This window comes from Bactrocera neohumeralis, chromosome 4 (genome assembly GCF_024586455.1).
Source record: "Bactrocera neohumeralis isolate Rockhampton chromosome 4, APGP_CSIRO_Bneo_wtdbg2-racon-allhic-juicebox.fasta_v2, whole genome shotgun sequence".
In the NCBI taxonomy this organism is placed as follows: Eukaryota; Metazoa; Arthropoda; class Insecta; order Diptera; family Tephritidae; genus Bactrocera; species Bactrocera neohumeralis.
Window position 1 is genome coordinate 37,945,519 of NC_065921.1, and position 20,692 is coordinate 37,966,210.

Below are 20,692 nucleotides of genomic sequence, written 5' to 3' on the forward strand. Positions count from 1 at the left end.
ATGTATTTTGCTGTAGGGAGCTTCGAGATAAAAGTCTGTATTGATAAACCACCTATGACAGAGCAGTTGTAATTCAAATATTTACACATCATATCAAGTTTCGCCATAATTGTATCAAAAAGCGAAGACTTTACAGTGAACAAGCACATATCGAACATCTACTAGTAAGTGCGTCTCTAGGCCCTTCGTATTGTAATGTATATTTGTATGCTAATTGCGGCATCAAATTCATCAAATTGGGTCAGTGTTCATCGATTGTTGCAAACCTTTCAATTATCATGCATAATTAATGGCGAGTAATATAATCATTGTGCACACATAAGACTACTATTAATTATGGCTGATTATTTTGAAGGTAAATTGTGCATAGTTAATTTACAAATATATTATGGAAATAAACGTAAAATGGCAAGGTAAGCTCTAAATATATTTATGCGTATTAAAATTAATTATTTCAAAGTTGATACAATTTAGTTGAATATTTTTAAATACGCAGGTAAAGGCAATATTGAATTTGCGGCAATTTAAGGCGGTTGGACATTAATAGTATTTACACAGTTACCTATTAGTTAGCTGTCTGGTGTTAATCTAGACCCACCAAATATAACTTAAATTGTAGATTACTTGAATTAATACTCGCAGTGGTTTCCTATGGAATCGAGACCGGCTAACTGTTAATGTTTCGGTCTGCAACACGTCCGTTTATCTATCCCATCTGTGTTATTCAGGACAACTTAGCATAAATTCAATCAAAACAAGTAAGGAAGGGCTAAGTTCGGGTGTCACCGAACATTTTATACTCTCGCATTTACATATTTTTCAAATACCGTATTTGTGTAAAGTTTTATTCCGCTATCATCATTGGTTTCTAATGTATATATTATATAGAGAAGGCATGAGATGGAATTCAAAATAGCGTTATATTGGAAGAAGGCGTGGTTGTGAACCGATTTCACCCATATTTCGTACATGTCATCAGGGTGTTAAGAAAATATTATATACCGAATTTCATTGAAATCCGTCGAGTAGTTCCTGAGATATGGTTTTTGGTCCATAAGTGGGCGAGGCCACGCCCATTTTCAATTTTTAAAAAAATCCTGGGTGCAGCTTCCTTCTGTCATTTCTTCCGTAAAATTTAGTGTTTCTATCGTTTTTTGTTAGTCGGTTAACGCACTTTTAGTGATTTTCAACATAACCTTTGTATGGGAGGTGGGCGTGGTTATTATCCGATTTCTTCCATTTTTAAACTGTATATTGAAATGCCTGAAGGAAACGACTCTATAGAGTTTGGTTGATATAGCTATAGTGGTTTCCGAGATATGTACAAAAAAACTTAGTAGGGGGCGGGGCCACGCCCAATTTTCCAAAAAATTACGTCCAAATATGCCCCTCCCTAATGCGATCCTTTGTGCCAAATTTCATTTTAATAACTTTATTTATGGAAATTAGTTATGACACTTTATAGGTTTTCGGTTTCCGCCATTTTGTGGGCGTGGCAGTGGTTTAAATATTTTGCCCATCTTCGAACTTAACCTTCTTATGGAGCCAATAAATACGTATACCAAGTTTCATTACGATATCTCAATTTTTACTCAAGTTACAGCTTGCACGGACGGACGGACAGACGGACGGACGGACGGACAGACGGACGGACAGACGGACGGACAGACGGACAGACAGACATCCGGATTTCAACTCTACTCGTCATCCTGATCACTTTGGTATATATAACCCTATATCTGACTCTTTTAGTTTTAGGACTTACAAACAACCGTTATGTGAACAAAACTATAATACTCTCTTTAGCAACTTTGTTGCGAGAGTATAAATATTTCTTTGGGTGGAATACCTAGCGCAAAATTACTATTTTCTACGAAAAGCAAAATAGTACTCCAATCCTAATGCTTTTGTTAACTGGTTCAATAGCTTATATTAGCACCGTAGTCCAATCAGCTGATGCGGTAGATTAATGCATTTTTGAGCGCTAGCAATTTATTAGATTAACTTTTAATCACCCGAGTTAATGCAATAATTCTTTGGTTTGGATGTTTACATTCTGCGTTGAAAAACAATGGGAGCTCAAAGAAGTAGAAAATAGAAAATTCCGGGAAAATTATGTTCTAATTAATATATTGACGAAAATAATGGATTTCTCTAAAAGCATTCATTTAGTCGGCTATCGGAGCACTGAATTATAGATGTACGGTACGGTTGAGAGCGTCGCATTCCCATAGTTCACTGCTCTCAATCATGGAGCTCATGAAAAGCATGGTAAGGAAATTGGGTTGACTATAATTCGAAACTCACAAACATATTTTAGGAAACAGTGTAACTTCCTCGAATCAAAAAGTGCGTTTAAAGCTAAATTTAAGAAAACTTATAATTAGAGTGATCTCAAGTGTCGAACATCAGAAGACCGTATTGAAGTACTATATACCAGAATAAGATTGATTAGATTAGGTCACACACAACTACATATTCCTCGCGTCTTAGCAACTAATAGTGAATAAGTAAAGGACTTTGTATCTCTTGAAAGCAGCATAGATTCCACCAAAAATTAAAACCTGGAGGTCAAGCGCAGAATATCAGGTACTGCTTGGGTTCTGTTGGCAATTGAGCAAATCTCGTCAACGAACAAACATTATGCTGAATAACTCTCTCATTCTCGTCCTGTTATTTGACGCTAAAACATGAATGATGATGAGCCAAGATGAGAAAGCGCTTGGAGCATTCGGAAGAACTGTTTTCCGCAAGGCTTCTGGAGCCGTCCAGGCGAGCGATTATTACGAAGACTGTATATATAACTGTATGAACGTTACAACATGGATATAGTTCAGCGCATAAAAACGGTAGCTAGTTATGGTCGTTGATACGGAAGATGATGCAAAAGCGAAAAGCTCGTTGGATTCGAGACCCTTGGGTGGACAACGGACGCCCATTCATCCAATGTAAGGAACGATAGTTAGTGATCTGTCTGCACAGGAGTATAAAACTGATGTGACCTCGTAAAGGATACAGGTAACTGGCAAAGTTTGGTGTTCTTGGCTCATACCGAGCCCTGGTTGCAGTACCAAAGAAGAAAACGATGACGAATAAGTTAGGTGAGTTTCGGATATTCGCACAAGTGGTATACTACGCACATAGGAGCTAATGCAAAGTGGATTCGATAGTGGAGAATCGGAAGGAGGTTAGTCAGCTTCATTATCGCCAACGATTTGTTGTTGCTTCTAAGACTGCCAGTTTGTAATGACCGATAAAGTACAGAAAATATAATATATTTGCGAATCATGACAATCAAATTTTCTTTCTAAAAACCACGGTGCGAATTAACTTGATGTATTTTAATAAACTGTTTCCATGGAAACACTTCAACTGCTTCACGCTTTGGCTTCCTTTGCATTTTACGCTGCTTTGTCGACCGCACAACCGCGGCTATTTAAGTGTACTGGCCGAACATAACTGTTTTTGTGAATTCAACTCAGTGGCTTTAAAGTTTCAAAACCGCAATGTTCATATGTATTGTATACACCTATAAAGCCACACATGTTGCAGTTAATATCAATCAACAAGGCGATAGGCTGTTAACGGTATTGATATGGACAATGGGTGTGCGGTGTACGGCTGTTATGAATCAAGAGAGCATTTATTGATTGGAAACTACAACATAATTAACCTTTTCTATAGTTATTTTTGAACGAACTGCACCTTTCTTTAAACTTAAAAGCTTTTTCTTTTCTTAGGCAATGGCAGAGCTCGAAATGTTAACGAAAAGTTTCCTACCATCATTACATAATATTAATATTAATACCACCGAAAGTTTAAGCTCTTTATTATACTTGAAGAAATTTAGTGTCAATTGCATAAGCGTAAAGCTATGTTTATATATTTCTGCACCGGTACCAAAAGCGCGAGTGTTCTGAAAAACGAAACATTTTTCCTGGTATTCAATTTATCACAGGCCAGCAAAACTACAATGTAATTTGTAGTCAATTCGCCTAACAAGTGTTGCTGTCATGTCTTCGACTGTCATTGTTGGTTGCCGAAAGACCCAAAGTTCTGCGATTTATTGACATTTTATTGGAATTTTGTTTGTTTTGGTTCGCTTTTGATTGTCTCTTTTGATAGTATTGGAGTATTTGTGAGAAGAAAACAATTACTTTCATCTGCGTGTGTGAGTTTTATCTCATTTTCAGTGCTATCGGTTTCACCTTAATTGGGGGGGTTGCGTATGTATGTAAATATACATATGATAATATATGAATGTATTGATTTTTATTAAAGTATAGATTTCGACATGAAATTTCGCTCATGTCTTTTTCTATCCAAGGGGCTGCTCATTTCTCCGGAACGGCGTATCGCACTACTATGGCACCTATTTATCATACAAACTGAACGATTGGAACCAAGTGTTTGTATTTTTATTTTATGATGAGATCTAAAAACTCATCGAACGACACTGTTGCCCATACAACAGTACTGTGGGACTTTAACCCACTAAAAAAACATCTGAAGAAACGACTCATAATCTTGATATGAATTGCCTTGGGGAGTACCGTAAAGTATTACATCGCAAAGCATGCTAAGCATTTTGGCTAGAACGCCTCAGGGATTTTCGAACTGATTGTGGCTGTTTACCTCGCAAAATTGCAGCCGCTCTAATCTTTGCTGCTTTTGAAGAACCTTTGAGCACCCGTTTGCTTTGACCGAAACATACATATGTGGCACTATATTTTCTGCCATTATTCTCTCAGAAATTTGCGTTTCTAAATGCTTCCTATCTATCACATACTTTAGACAGTGGAAAACGACTTGTTCAGCATTCTCTTTACCATAACCACAAGATGAACACATTTCTACCTCGTCATGACCATATTTGTGAAGGTACTCCCTAAGATGTAAAAATCAACGTCGCCATGCTTTCTACTAACCCAAGTTTCAACATTTTTAATCAAAATGTGTGTCCATCATCCTTTGGGCATTGAATCTCAGAATCAATTGATATTCTTATGAGGTTTCTTTTGCTAATAATAATCTTCGACTCTGACTTACCCCGCCTGTGTTAGCCATTATTCGGCATAAGGCCGTGTTAACTCGCGCCACTTTTTCGCAGGCTTTCTCAATGTTCTTTTTTCAATTCATTCTAGAATCAAATATTACGCGCAAGTATATAGATATGACAGTGGTGTAATTCTATACCCATCAATATCCATTGTGTTGTCTTTACTTTCTTCTTGCTAGAAATTAGCACTGCTTCTGTGTTTTGTCCTGCCAGTTGAAGCTTCGCTGTTGTTAACCATCTCTTAATTTTCAGAGCAACATGATCAGCACACTCTACTATTTTTTTTCCTTCGATGTTGGAAGCCAAATGATTCCATCATGAAGTATGTTGCATAGAAGTGGGCCCAGCCAGGATCTTTGTGGTACTACACCAGTAACTGTGACGCATCTTCGACCACCTCTACACCAGAACGAAAACGTTGAAACCATCGTTGTGCGGTGGAAATGGAAACTGTATCGGGTCCATAAACTGCACAAATTTTATTGGCGGCTTGAGATGCATTTTTGCCTTTATCGTAGTAAACTGTAAAATATGCCGTATTTTCTCTTTATTTTGCTCCATGTTTGCGACGCTAACGACTTAAAAGAAACGACAATCAATCAAACATGTGTTAGCGCGTGAAATGAGCTTTCCAAAAAGGTATAGCATGACCCGATGCGACGAATAAAACTAGAACTACGCGCTTTCAGCGCCAACTAGCGAAAATACCGCAAGACTTTTTTGACAACCTATTATATTCCACAAATAGCTATTTATAATACGCGGGAAATATGCTGGCTTTTTGAGAGCCTCTAATGCTTGCTTGATGTGAACCCAACTAGCAGAATTGAATTTCTGCGAAAAGCGTATTGCTTATAAGATAAGCCCTCTACTTCTTCAATATTTTTCTAGCCGATCACACATTTTAAGATTTTAGCAATGGTATCGATCATTCAGAGTGGCCTGTACGAACTTGGGTCTCCTGGTTTCCAACTGGATTTCAGTTTTACAGCACCATTTAGAGCCCTATTTGGAATGCCGTCCAAACTAGGTGCTTTTGCATTATCTACACGTTCCGATGTTTGTACCGCCTCAATGTCATCCGGTAGAAAATCGGAGCGCTTTAAGTTATCGAAGGATAGTTCTCCCTTGGCTTGCATTTGTTGTTCTGAGAAAAGGTTTCTAATACATCCTTGAGTAGTATTGGGCAGGTCGGCATTTGTCCTTTATCACCTCTAACTTTTGTCATTTCAGCTTTCTACGTTCCATCCCATAGATTTTCATCGGCTTTATCGCAGAGTTCTTTAAAGCAATCAGCTTTGCTTTTCCTGATTGCTGTTCTAAAGTTTTTCAGTATTTTTTTAAAAGAAAGCAGTGGTATATTCTTCGAAGAATTATTTGCGTTTGAACCATTATAGCGTATAGCTGCTACCGAACAAAATCAAGGTCGTAATTGAAATCTTTATTGTTTGTGAGATTTATTAAAGCTTAAGCGCAACTAATTTTACATTTTTTTTTATATGGTAAAATGATACAAGCACCTATATACATATATCTATCGGAAAATATTGTAAGATTGTTTTATGTCATACGAGGGCTGCTATATATATATTCTGGCCTAGGGCAAAACTAAGTGTTGCCAGGTGCAATCTGACATTTCCATTGGAAAATTTGAAATTTTTTAGCATAACATCACTCAGAACGTTTTGTCATTTAATCGTGAATTGTTTTATTTACAGGAATTAAAAAATTCATCTCAGCCAAAAAATGGAATTAACTCGTGAACATTTTCGTGCGATCATTTTTCACAACTTTCGACGTGGATTATCACGACAAAAGAGCATCGATGAACTAAAATCTTTGTATGGCTATGAAGCACCATCCTATAGCACTGTGAAAAACTGGTACAACGAATTCAATCGTGGCCGACGCTCGCTCAAAGACGAATTCCGTGAAGGTCGTCCAAAAACAGCCGTTGTGCCAGAAAACATCGATGCCGTACGTGAACTGATAATGCAAGACCGTCATGTAACATACCTTCAGATAGAGGCATGCCTATACATTTCTCCCACCAGCATACATTCGATATTGCATGAACACCTGGCCGTAAAAAAGGTTTGTTCTCGTTGGATCCCGCACAATTTGACAATCGCTCAAAAAAAGGCTCGTGTGGATTGGTGTAAAGAAATGCTGAAAAAATACGATCGCGGTGCTTCAAAAGACGTTTATAAGATCGTCGCAGGTGACGAATCATGGATCTATGCGTATGAGCCCAAAACAAAACAGCAATCGACAAAAAAAAAAATAAAAATTTAAAAAAAAAAAAAAAAAATATAAAAACAATTTCCTTTAAAAATATGCCTATTTACATTAATAATACTTAAGAGAGCCTTTTCTGTGGCGTTTAATAAACAAAGGGACAGAGAAAAGCTTTTCACAGTTTTAATAGAATATTAAACTTTGATAGAATTAAATTAATGAATGAATTAAAGCTAGGAAGTTGAAGGCGACGTTTAAGTGTCTTTGTAACAAAAGTTGATTTCCGATTCAAGATTGGACCATCCATTCACTTTATGGAAGATTTTGCGAAAGTATCTTAGTTTACGGGCTTACAAAATCCTTCTCGTGCAAAAATTGAAGGGCTATCAAATGCGTCGCAAGTTTGGTGAGTAATCACACAACGAGATGGCAATCGGTTCTTATACAAATTTTTTGAACTCTGAAGTCACACAACGAGATGGAAATCGGTTTTTATAAAAATTTTTCGAACTCTTGGTTGAATGGATACTTTTATAAACAAAATTGTCGCTTTTCAATTGATGATAATCCAAAAGCTATTCTTAAGACGCCTATTTCATCCTCAAAGAGTCACTTTTTAATGGGCTCTATGGGTAGCGGGATTCATGTGTACATATTTCTTCATAAATTAAATAGGCCTTAATGTTAAAATCAATATGGATTCTATAGAGCCAGGTAATTTTACATGCCTAAATTGGAGGATGTTGACACGCATGACCTCTGGTTCAAAATGACGACGCTACATGCCATGCAGCCAATAAAACAATCAATCTACAGGTATTGAAGGAAACTTTTCATGAGCGCATTACCTCGTGTCATGGGTCTGTATCGTGGCTTCCGAGATCGTGCGAATTAACACCTCTGGACTATTTTTGTTGGGTTATGGAAATTAGTTTATCTACGCGGCTAAGCCCGAGACGAATGACGCCTTGGAAGAGAATCTGCGACGCGTTATTGCTGCTATACCGCCCCAATTGCTGCATTACGTGTAAATGTCTTAAATACGGCCTCTAAACTGAAATTCAGTCGCAGTTGTCACATGCAAAACTTCATTTTACAAACCTATAGGCAAACCCGTATCTTTACAATGAAGCTAGATTCTTGGTCTTAACATAAAATTATTATTTGTGTTTTATTTCTAAAGTTTCGTTAAAGGCGCCGTGAATTTCTGTATATTTCTGTTAAACACTCACTTAAACTTTAAAACAAACGTTTTCACAGCAACCGAAATTTCCATTCTCGTTGATAAAAAAGTAGTGAAAACTGTGCCAAAAGGGGTGCAACGAAATGTCGCTAACAAGTGCCCAGGTCACCGGAAATAATTTCATGCTTGTCGCTGAAACCGCACGCCTCCATCGCGCCCAGGCCAAACACTCTAAACACTCCCAATTTGGCTCTTGGCCTGAGCGCTGCCGCTGGGGAGCTGCGAAAAATTTGCCAGGCGTTGCAAAGCGTGTTCACTCTGTGGCGCTTCCACTATTACTGCAGCTAAAATATGTGTGGTTTGCTGATTTATTTGCATCAGCGGTGCTACACCCACTGGCCATGTGCCCGCATACCGCCACTTGCCGCTCATTTGCCGGAGGTTGCCACCGTTTGACAATAAAAGGCGTTAATCGCACATTTTAAGCCAGAAAACATAATGCGGCACACGCCAAAACATATTCGCACAATGGCATTACACAAACACCAACAAAGCGCGTGGAAACGCCGTCGTTTATTTGCCTCCTGCGCGGCGTTCTCGGCACGGAAGTGGGCCACTAATGGCCATTGTCACTTTCCAGCGCTTGAAGTTTATTTGATTTCTCGTTCGCTTTATTTCTGCGTGCCGCATAAGATTTGTATCTGAGCGCTTGAGCCGTATTTAAACAAGTTCCGCCGCTGCGCTCACACAGCAGTTCCCGCTTCACTAATCTGCGCGGTGTTTGTGTTGCCAGACTTAATGACGGCTGCCATTTGTAGGCATTTTTCGAGCGGCAAAGTTGTCATCCCCATCAGCTGTTACAAGGATGCGCAGAGGCAGCGTGGCGTGTGAAGCGTTGTTGGCACCATGTTCGCTGGATTGTTGAATTAGGCATTAGATGCGCAATCTTAATTACGAATCTTAATCGTTGGCTGGCCGCACAACAATGTTGACAGTTTTATTGCGTTCGGACGTTTGCTGTTATTGTTTTTTCAGATTTAATTTTTAATTATTTTTGTTAACACACTTTTGAGACCCCAATAAGCAGGTGTGTTCAGCTTGTTGCTCCATTTAGTGGTGGTCAACACAAAAAACACCCACAAGATAAAAAATATAAACGTTTAATATCCTGACACGTGTACTCACTAGATCCTTGGCATATACATTTCTTTGATAGCTCATTATTTGCTCGAAACCTGACTAAGGATTAATGAGAATTTATGCGAATGCTGGTTTCTTCTCCGACCTATTTATTATTCAGCAAAAAATAATAATATAAATAATATAGTATATGAGCACAATAAAAGAACTTTCTCCTCAGATCTCACCTTCTCAAACTTGGTAAAACGAAAACTTGATAAAACGCAGAGCTTACGTGGTGAATGGTGAAAATTTACATTCGCAAATTTCCAGTCCTCAATCCCTTGAGACAGGATATTGTCCTCAGCTACCAGTATTCCAATATAAAATTAACTGGGATCATAGGGTGAATATGGTATAGAATTGATGATAGCGAACCACCTAACTTGCAATATAAGTGGTCTTGCAACCAGTGTCTACAAAGTATAATAGGTTTGTTCACCTAATGGTTGTACGTATCACTTAAACCAAAGCGAGATAGTGATAGGGGGATGTGAAACTAATGACGAAAAAACTCACATCCGTTTGACTGTCCTTCTGTCTGGCCTTCCGTCTGTCCGTAACTTAAGTAGTATAAAGGTTTCTTAATACGAGTTCGTAGATGGTCGTAAACGGATCATTGCCACCCCTACAAAACGCCATTAATCGAAAACCTATAAAATATCATAACTAAAGACAAAATTAGGATACAGAACGGTTATTTAGCAGAGGGGATCACAGTAGCAACGCGCAGCTGTGGGCAAAACATTTTAAACAAGCACTCCCCGCACTCTAATAAGATTAATGCACATAGATTCTAAACCACTAAAGCTACAACAACCAAACTTACCTAGCGCAAATATTATAAGAACTATTACTCACAGTATGAAAATGAAATCGGAAGATAACCCGCTCACTCCCCATATAACGATACTGTTAAAACTATTAAAAGCGCGCTAAATGCATAACTAATTACGCCAGAGACATTAATGCCCGGTTTCACAGTCCATACTTAAGTTGTGCCTAAATAAAATCTTAGCTAAGTATTGTTGCAAACTGAGTGGTCGTTTGCGTTTCACTGTCAATGCTCAATTTCTATAAAATTTTATTATGATATATGGCAACGTTATGGGCAACATATGTTTTACAAATGACATTCATAAAAATATGTTTGAAATATTTAAATTATAACAGACAATACATAAATTTGCGAAGAAAATTATATCAAAAATTGATGAAAACAACAAAAGAACCACAAATTTCATCACTAGCGAGTCGGAGCACCTATGGGAACTGAAGGAAAAGTATAAGCTGTTATTGAGTGCAAACGAACGGACACTTGCCCTATGCTACGAAAGATGTCGCTGAAAATTCAAAGCAAATTCAAAACAAAAATCAGCTGTTATTTAAGCACTGCTTAAGTCTCCCCTTTTCAGTACTTAAGCATTACATAAGTATGAACTGTAAAACAATATTTTCCTGTTTTATCTTAAGTACAACATAAGTATGGACTGTGAAACCGGGCATAAGTCTTACTTCCGAAATGCTATGAGAAGGCTTTATGGGAGCAGATGTGAGAATTAGACCATGGGCGCGGCACCGCCCAATTTTAGGTGAAATCAAATGTCTCGCGACCCGCCCGACCGATTTCAACCAAATTTACGGTGTGTGTCATTCCATTAACATTTTTATGTCAGAGTGTCAAAATTGACGGAATCAGACTACAACCACGCCTACAGAAAATTCTAAGAAAGTTTTGCCAAGAAACCATGGGTCTAAAATTAATTTCCAGTTCACGCAGAGCGACTTTAGATTTTGAGGTCACACTTATTAAATTGTACTCAAAAACCTATACTTTCATAAGAAGCGATCCGGAAAATTGTGCTTGGTTTCTTCGATTATAACGAAAGTTTGTGCTTCTATGTATGCAGCATACAGATATTCCCATATTTTTTTAAAAAATTCTAAAATTGTGGAAAATACCGTGGATCTAAAATAAAATTTTATGATTGTAGTTAAGTTTTCAAAAAAAATAAATGTTTTTGTGGTGCAAGTTACAGACAATGGTTTTTTTTGCTGATGACTGGGAATCTTTTCTAGTTTTAGTTTTTTTAGGTTTTAAAGTCTTTTTTGGATTCCATGCGTGGCGTTGTAGTACGACTTTCTATAGTTACGGCCATGATATCGTCTCTATTCTTTGCAATAGCGCGTCGGGAAACTGTTGTCAGAAGCTGTACACAACGCTTAGTTGCTTGGGTATGACATGAAATCCCTAGGTCAGGAAGCGGCGGATCAACAGATTCAATAAACTGCAACAAGTGTTCGTATGGAATGTTTGCTGAGAATGGAGGCTCAGACAAAACACTGTCATCATCTAGGTCAAGCAGATCAAAGTTGTCTGAGCATTCAAAATTTATTGTGTGCTTTTTATTATAAACCCTTTGATTAGTCGGATCACAAACTTTATCACGATAATGTAGTATCTTTTTTATGACTCTTCCGCGAACATACATTTTCAGGATGAGCGAAATATGAACTATTTTGGATTACAGTGTTAACAATTTCTCGCAGCGTTGGTGGTAAATATCGCGTGGACTGTATAAATTTAAAAAAACACGAGACTGCCGTATACAACTGAGTTATAGAACTTAATGTTAAAGTACATCGGAACGTAAACTTTCATTATGTAAGTTGCCAAGGTTTTTAAATTCGCTGATGTGATGATGACAACTAGTTAATCACGTATAAACGTAAGAGTCTGCTTGCCTTTGTTTGCCATCGAGAGTGCACAATTTGTCCCGGTTTCATACTGGCTAAATTTTCGAGGCAGAAACCATCACAAACTACATTTGCCATTCGATACAAGTACTGAACGTCAGTCGAGAGCGTTTTTTCATGAATGGGTGGAGGCATATCTCCCAACGAAATCGCCTCAAAGTCGGGTACAGCCTACAGAAAGATTTTATTTATTTAGCTCAGATCAAAATATAAATGTGAGGCTCTTTAAAACAATTGTTTGCTTACAGCCATCTGCTCGCATGTTTCGATTTGCTTTGTTATTATCCCACTAGCTGTGCGCGGCCCGCTTGTAGTGGACTTTTCCAATGCGGAGAACAAGTGAAGAAGTGGAAGTTCATTAAAGTGTAATAAACAAACAAACCAGTGCAATGGTCTATTTAACTTGACTTCGAATCTTCGAATTCCATTTTCAGAACTTGTGTTTGTTGCTTCTCCATCACAGCAAATTCCAATCAGTCTCTCAAAGGACATATTTTTTTCTATAGGGAACTCGCACAATTGCCTCTGTTTTGTTTTAGCGTCCTCGGCGTCGACTTTTACGTAGCCCAACAATCTGCTCGCAGGCTCTTTAAGAACCACTAAATGTGATTCTTTAACCAAAAGCGATGTGGCCAAAAAAGAAGCAACCATATTACCGATTCCAAACCTATCGCACGCCATAGCGAAATGAGGTATATCGTACCTTTTGGGATTAATTTTTTTTTCGACGAACTTGGCTCTCTTGCAGTTGGCATGACAAACATCACCTCTGATTCAACATCCATATTTGTTGAGACAGGAAAAAAAGTTGGATCAAGACTAGTTGGCGCCAGTGTTGATTGTTGGTCAACAGCAATCGCCTCGAATTCGGGAATGGTTGCTTAGTTTCCGATCCTCTCATTGACCATTTAAATAATAAGGTATTTCCCTCGCGTTGATTCTTGCAAGTTATAAGAGTATAAAATGTTCGGTTGCACCCGAATTTAGCGCTTTCTGACTTGTTTCAGACATATGATTTTCGTTTGTTAGCTAAAATGTGCCGAACAAATTTCACGCGAGAGCTGAAGACCATCCGGGAAAGTGCCCATAAAAAATGTTTTGACGATTGGAAGAAGCGTTGGCACATGTGCATCGCTTCAAATGGATGTTACTTTGAAGGCGAAAAAATAAATTTGGATGTTGTCTTAAAAATTTTCGTTTTATTTATAAACTACCGATACTTTCTTGACAGAGGGATATTAAATAATGGTCCAGCGGTGTTAAATCGCACGATCTTAGAAGCCAATCCTCTGGCCCACGACGCGAGTTACTAAGAGACTTAATAAATAAATTGGTTGTTTCCTGGTTGTATGGCATATAACGACGTTTTGTTGGAAACAAATGTCGCTCATATCAATATGTTTCGATTTAAACAAGAAGAAGAAAAGTCATTAATCTTGGCTATAATAATCATCCCCATTAACTGGAACATTATGGCCTGCTTAATTTTTGAAGAAATATGGATCAATCATACCCTCTGCCCATAGAGCACAGCAAAAAGCGACTTTCTGAGGATGTAACGGCGTCTCTGGCAGGACGCATTATCCACTACAGTAACAAATATATTAATGGAAATATTTTTGAAAATCTGCCAGCGCTACATTTTCGTAAAAAGATGTACACCAAGGCCGCCATTTTCCATGAAAGTTAGGTCAAGCAAAGACAAGGCCTAAAAAGTTGTTGTTGATGTACCAACACACCTGTTGGTCTCCAATATAATTTATTTTTTCCTTGTACAAATATATTTAGCTCGCATGAGTATAATAGTTTTTTCACAAAACGGTTGTGCGTATTACCTCAATCTAATCGAGATAGATTTAGTGTACATATATAAATGATCAGGATAGGTGTGTCCCCGCCCACTAGTAGGTTTAATAAATATTTCCACCAAATTCTATTAATTTATTTCAGCAATAACTTGGCCAGTACAAATCCTTTCGAAACCTGATGATAATCCCGCCCACTCCCCATATAATCATTTTCAGTATAAAACTCAAGCGCCAATGAATATATCGTGGAAAAACCTTGCATAAATAGTAACATCGCCAGTCTAAAAGTGGTCGTATTATAATTGCTCAAGGACAAAGGTTCCGAAAATGGTGGACTCCATTGCATAGGGATGCCATTTTACCGAAATATTGGTCAACAGAATGTCAAAATGCATATACTTATTAAAAAAAACTTCGCCTTAAAAGTCGCCAGTTCGAAACCGGTTTTAGATCCATAATCTCTGAGGCAAAGTTATCAGAATGATCCGTAGAACATCTCTCGCATACGTGTTTTTCCGGTTTTTGGCTCTCTATAAATCGATCCACTATATACGGATATAGGAATTTATGTGCATATGCTTAAGCGGTGCTCTCATAGAGGTGAATAGCCCAAGTCATGCTCACGGTCATCTGGTTTTGAACAGTGTGCTCCAAACAGTCATCCATCACGATTTCATCGAATAATAAATGTCGAATATTTTCGGGATATTTTTTTACCCTAAACAAAGATATATTTAGTTTTCAGGAAGTTTGTAACCCTCAGAAAGAAACGTTAGGGACTAATTTAATATTAACAATATTTGGAGGATGGAGTCATATGTAGAAGTTCACGCAAGTGAGGAAAGTTCTCTGATTGACATTCACTTGGGAGTGGCCAGAAACGATTCTTCTACATAGGGCTCAAGCAGCTCACGACTTGCAGTCTTTGACTAAGTATCCTCTGGGTAGCCAAAGAACATCCGTTTGAAGACGAGCTAAAGTGAGAAGGCGAAACAACCCCTCCACTGGGTTCTGCGCTGGGTTTGGGGCCCGCCAAACGCTCGCAAAAGGAGAAAAAGCCTCGGAAGAGAAACCCCTCTTTTGATGCACACGAAGTAAGAATTACGATTTGAGAGCATGCACCTGGAATATCCTATCCCTTAATTGGGAAGGTGTCCTCGTGAAAATAAAGGCTGACATCACCGGACGGGACAAGGACTGAGACGAGTAGGTCCCTGTGGCATTTACTACAGTGGCCATATAAAGGAAAGAAAATTTGATGTGGGAGAGAGACTCCGCCATCGAGAACTGTCATTCACTCCGGTGGATGAACGTTTAGCCACAATGCGCAGTTCTTCAACAAATCGCTGATTTGCGCCCTCGCCCCGACGGAACAGAAAGACGATGTGACCATAAATGTCTTCTATGAGCGCTTGGAGCGCACCTGTGAGCACTGCCCCCGCCACGAAGCCAAAATGGTGCTTTGGCAACAGGGTGGACAAAGAAGGTATATTTAGCACAATTATCGGCAAATTTAGCCTCCATAATGAATCAACATCAAATGGGTTGAGCGACTTCGCCGAAGACCGAAATATGGTTATTTTCCAGGATAGAAAAATTCATTTAGCTACCTGGATTTTTTCGGCCACCAACCATCGATCGATCATGTTGTGATAGACGGAAGACACGTCTTCAGTGTTTTAGACGTGCGTTCACTCCGAGGTGCATCAAAAAACGCACATCAACAAACACAAGGAAGGCTCGGCCTTGATCCTTGCAAGTTGCGAGAGTATTCTGCTACATCCGAACTTATCACATCCTACTTTTTCAGTTACAATTTTTCCAAATTAGCATACAATTTTCATTAAAAACATAAGTATAAACAATATATACTCAACTCTCAATTACTTTAAATCTTTCTAAAAACCTTTCCTGCCACTTTATTGTAAACTCCAAAACATAGGGCGATAAAATATATTTAAGCGAACTCATATGTGTGAGAGTACTTTCATAAAATGTTCGGGATTATTTACGCTCTCGTAAAATTGTCACACTTCCGAGGCTTATTGTTCCTTTTCATTGGGAGTGTTTTTTTACGTGGCGGGTCCCAAACACAGCGCACAACATGAGGGGATGTTTCGACTTTCACTTTAGCTCGCCTTCGAACGGATGATTTTAGGCCAGAGGATACTTGGTCAAAGACCGGAAGTTGTGAGCTGCTTGAACCATGTGTAAAAGAATCGTTTCTGGCCACTCCCAAGTGAATGGCGATCAGAGAACTTTCCTCACTTGCGTGAACTTCTACACAAGACTCCATCCTTCGGCCGAGCTATTCAAACACGGCGGCGAAGAACTGATGAGGAGCATGCATCAGCTTCTTTGTAAAATATGGTCGGACGAAAGCATGCCCAACGATTGGGATTTAAGTGTGCTATGCCCAATCCATAAAAATGGAGACCCCACAATCTGCGCCAACTACCGTGGGATTAGCCACATATAAGGTTCTATCGAGCGTATTGTGTGAAAGATTAAAGCCCACCGTCAACAAACTGATTGACCTTATCAGTGTGGCTTTAGACCTGGCAAATCAACAACCGACCAGATAGTCACCATGCGCCAAATCTTGGAAAAGACCCGTGAAAGGAGAATCGACACACACCACCTCTTTGTCGATTTCAAAGCTGGTTTCAGACAAGGCGACTCCATATCGTGCGACTTCTTCAACCTGCTTCTGGAGAAAATAATTCGAGCTGCAGAACTAAATAGAGTGGTACCTTCTCTTCTATCTTCTATAAGAGTGTACAGTTGCTGGCGTATGCCGATTATATTGATATAATCGGCATCAACACCCGCGCCGTTAGATCTGCTTTCTCCAGGCTGTACAAGGAAGCACAGAAAATTTGTCTGGCAGTGAACGAGGGCAAGACGAAATATCTCCTCTCATCAAACAAACAGTCGTCGCACTCGCGACTTGGCTCTCACGTCACTGTTGACAGTCATAACTTTGAAGTTGTAGATAATTTCGTCTATTTAGGAACCAGTATTAACACCACCAGCAATGTCGGCCTGGAAATCCAACGCAGGATAACTTTTGTCAACAGTGCTACTTCGGACTGAGTAGGCAATTGAAAAGTAAAGTCCTCTCTCGACGAACAAAAGCCAAACTCTATAAGTCGCTCATAATTCCCGTCCTGCTGTATGGTGCAGAGGCTTGGACGATGACAACAAAGAGAGAGAGAGAAAAGTTCTGAGAAAGACTTAACACTCCAGCTCTGAAAGCATTCGACGCAGTACCCGCCGGGGGAAGTAGAAGAAGAGGAAGACCTCCACTCCGTTGGAAGGACCTGGCTTCGCTTGGAATATCCAATTGGCGCCACGTAGCGAAAAGAAGAAACGACTGGCGCGCTGTTGTTAACTCGGCTATAATCGCGTAAGCGGTGTCTACGCCAATTAAGAAGAAGAAAATTGTCACACACTGTTACTTATCGATTCCTCTTATTTTTCGTGCGTGAAACATGTTAATTCTTATCTCTGGTGACACATTGAAACAGTCGTCTCAACTTCATAAGTTGCATGCTCTATTTCTTTATATGGCTTTATGTTCTTACAATAAAGTAAAACGCTACATACAGAACTACCCACTGTATTTCATTCCATTACACTCAACCATCTAATGTAAAGCTTAATCCTAATTTCTCTTTTCTCTTTTACATAATTTCATGTCTGACGCGATCTTGCGATGCCTTAGTTATATCGATCAGTTTGTATGTATGTATGGCAAGCCAAGCTAAATTTATCCGAAATCGGCGGATCTGACAAACGAGCAGCATCGTGATAAAAAAGGACGTGTGCAAATTATCAGATCGTGCATATATAGATTTGCCGGACATATATATTTTATAGGGTCTTCTCAAGTGCAGTCAACAGGATTAGTTTAGAAAACTGTTCTTCTCACGATAACAAGATGACTCCTGTGGTCCTCAGAATTTGACCCACACATTGAGGTCTACATGTCCTCTGCTGATAAACATACTGAACTTTTTTCAGTACCTACAAATTCCGCTTCACACATTATCCTAAGCAGCAGCTCCTCTCAAAAAATCTTAGAAAAACCAAAACGTCAAAAAATCAAAAACCAATTTCCAATGAAGAGCTCCAATCGCCATCTACACATCCATACTTGTTCGCGACTAACCAAATGTACCCCACTAATTTTACCGTTCACCAACACAAACGGTGCCAAGTGAGCTCAGCTCTGTCTCATTATCAAAGAAGGTATTTAATGAAACTGAACCATTTCAAAAGTGTTATTTATGTTGTTTAATGGTGTCGGTATATCATAAATATAGTTCTTTATGATAACCATTATTATCTACCATGTGATAATGTCCAATTTCTATTTATTTAAAATGACTGTGGAGAATACATAAAGCTATGTCATATCGAACCCGTAAATTATATGTTAATTTTTGGAATTTCTACAACAATCAAAACCTTTATTACAGTTGCTATTTCATATCCCTAAGCTTAGTTACTGCTACTCAAACAAAGTTTGCGTATTATACGAATACACCCTTCTTCTAAAGACATTTGCTCTGGGTACCAATCTCACGAAGTGAAATCGTATAAATAGCACAGCTGAATGTCTCAGGAAGGTTATTTTGTAAAGTAAATTCGCGAAGATGTGCAGACAACAATGGTTTTCGTTGCTTTTAGCTTTGCTGCTAATTTACTGTGGTCTCGGTGCCAGTACAGCAAGCATTGCGGGAAACGATGACCTGTGTAAGAAATATTTACCGTCGAACTGCAATGAAGCAGTTCATTTGGCGGGGAGCAAAGCTAAAAGTGGAATATATAAAATTGGATTGCCACTGCCACAAGGTGCTGTTAAAGAGTTCTATGTTAACTGTTTGCTGGATCCATTGGGTGGAGAAGCCTGGACGCTAATACAACGACGACAAGATAAATCTATAGACTTTTATCGTGGCTGGAAAGAGTACAAGAACGGCTTTGGCAACTTAAATACGAATTTCTTTATTGGTCTCGATAAATTACATGCCATAACGGAATCACAGTTGCACGAATTATGGATCGAGTTGAAGGATTTCGACGGTGTGGAGAAGCATGCCATGTACGACAGTATTGCCATTGCCGATGAAAGCCAAAAATATGCATTGAATATTTTAGGCACATATTCGGGCACAGCAGGTGACGCCTTAACTGAGCCACACGGTGGCGCTAAGTTCAGCACATTCGATCAGAATAATAGCGAGCGTGGTGTCAATTGCGCAGACTTATATAAAGGCGCTTGGTGGTATGGAAAGAATGGTTGCCACAAAAGGTGAATTTACATATTTACTAATACAAGCACATATAAAAATAAAAATTTGGCTGGCGTTTCTCTCAACTTACAGCAACTTAAATGGACTCTACCATAATGGCTACTTTGATACTTATGCTGAAGGTATAGTTTGGTCGAATTGGCATGGATTCAACTATTCTCTGAAATATGTGCATATGGCAATTAGACCGAAAGATCTGCGTATCGGTAATGAATTGGTGAACTAAACTTGGAATAATATGTAATAATGGCGTGGTGACAAAGCCTTTAGGAAGACATAAGATGCAAGCACCCGGATTACATCACCGCAACATTCCAAACCCAAACCAAACAATGACGGCAAGCTGCAGGTCTGTTCGTCAGCACGAAGTCAACCCAACTACTAGTATATTTAGATAAGTAAACATTATAATAGAATATAAACGAATAATAATAAAAATACAAAGCAAAATGTCAAATAAAGTGAAATGATTCGGATTAAATAAATTGTAGTTGTTCTTGGAGCTAGGGACCGTTATGCTTGCTCGTCAACGAACGAATGTCTCTCACTTGCAAACTGTCGGTGACAATATGTTCGCCGGAAGTGGTGTATTCTGAACGTTGAACTTGTTTTTAAATCTGTAAAATAGTTTCAAAGCCCATTCAATTCAAACAAGTAAACAACAAATATGTCGCCTTTGTAATATTCGGTTGTCAAAAAAGGCTTGCGGTATTTTTATTGAATTTTCAATTGTTCATAAAATTGGTTGCAATAATGCGATTCAAGTCAAATATACGCCGTTTTGTTTGATGACGCGTTCCCAACGAGATGCCAACTTCATAATGCCCCTCTCATAGAAGCTCGCTTCCCTATTGGCAAAAAACTCGGAGAGCCAATTTTCACAGGACTCTCTTGCGGCGAACTTCAGACTACCAAGCGCGTTCGCCATGGACAGAAACAGGTGGTAATCACTTGGTGCGAGATCCGGACTATACGGTGGATGCAAAAGAACCTCCCATCCGAGCTCCCGGAGCTTCTGGCGCGTCACTAAAAATGTGTGTGGCCTGGCGTTGTCCTGATGGAAAACAATTCGGCCTCTGTTGATCAAAGATGGCCTCTTCTGCATGAGTGCTGCCTTCAAGCGGTCCAGTTGTTGGCAGTCCAGGCT

At 39.0% G+C, this 20,692-nt stretch overlaps 1 protein-coding gene across 1 annotated transcript; it reads left to right on the forward strand.

Moving 5' to 3' along the window:
* The first annotated feature begins 18,885 nt into the window (after positions 1–18,885).
* Positions 18,886–19,771, forward strand: LOC126756021 (ficolin-1-like). The gene is made up of 2 exons (XM_050468810.1): positions 18,886–19,544; positions 19,618–19,771. Exons 1-2 carry the CDS (start codon positions 18,886–18,888, stop codon positions 19,769–19,771), a joined length of 813 nt encoding a protein of 270 aa, XP_050324767.1.
* The last annotated feature ends 921 nt before the right edge of the window (positions 19,772–20,692 follow it).

Coding starts and splice junctions, on each gene's coding strand:
- LOC126756021 (XM_050468810.1), top strand. CDS start 18,886: ATGTGCAGACAACAATGGTTTTCGTTGCTTTTAGCTTTGCTGCTAATT. Junction 19,545..19,617: donor AAGAATGGTTGCCACAAAAG/GTGAATTTACAT, acceptor CTCAACTTACAG/CAACTTAAATGGACTCTACC.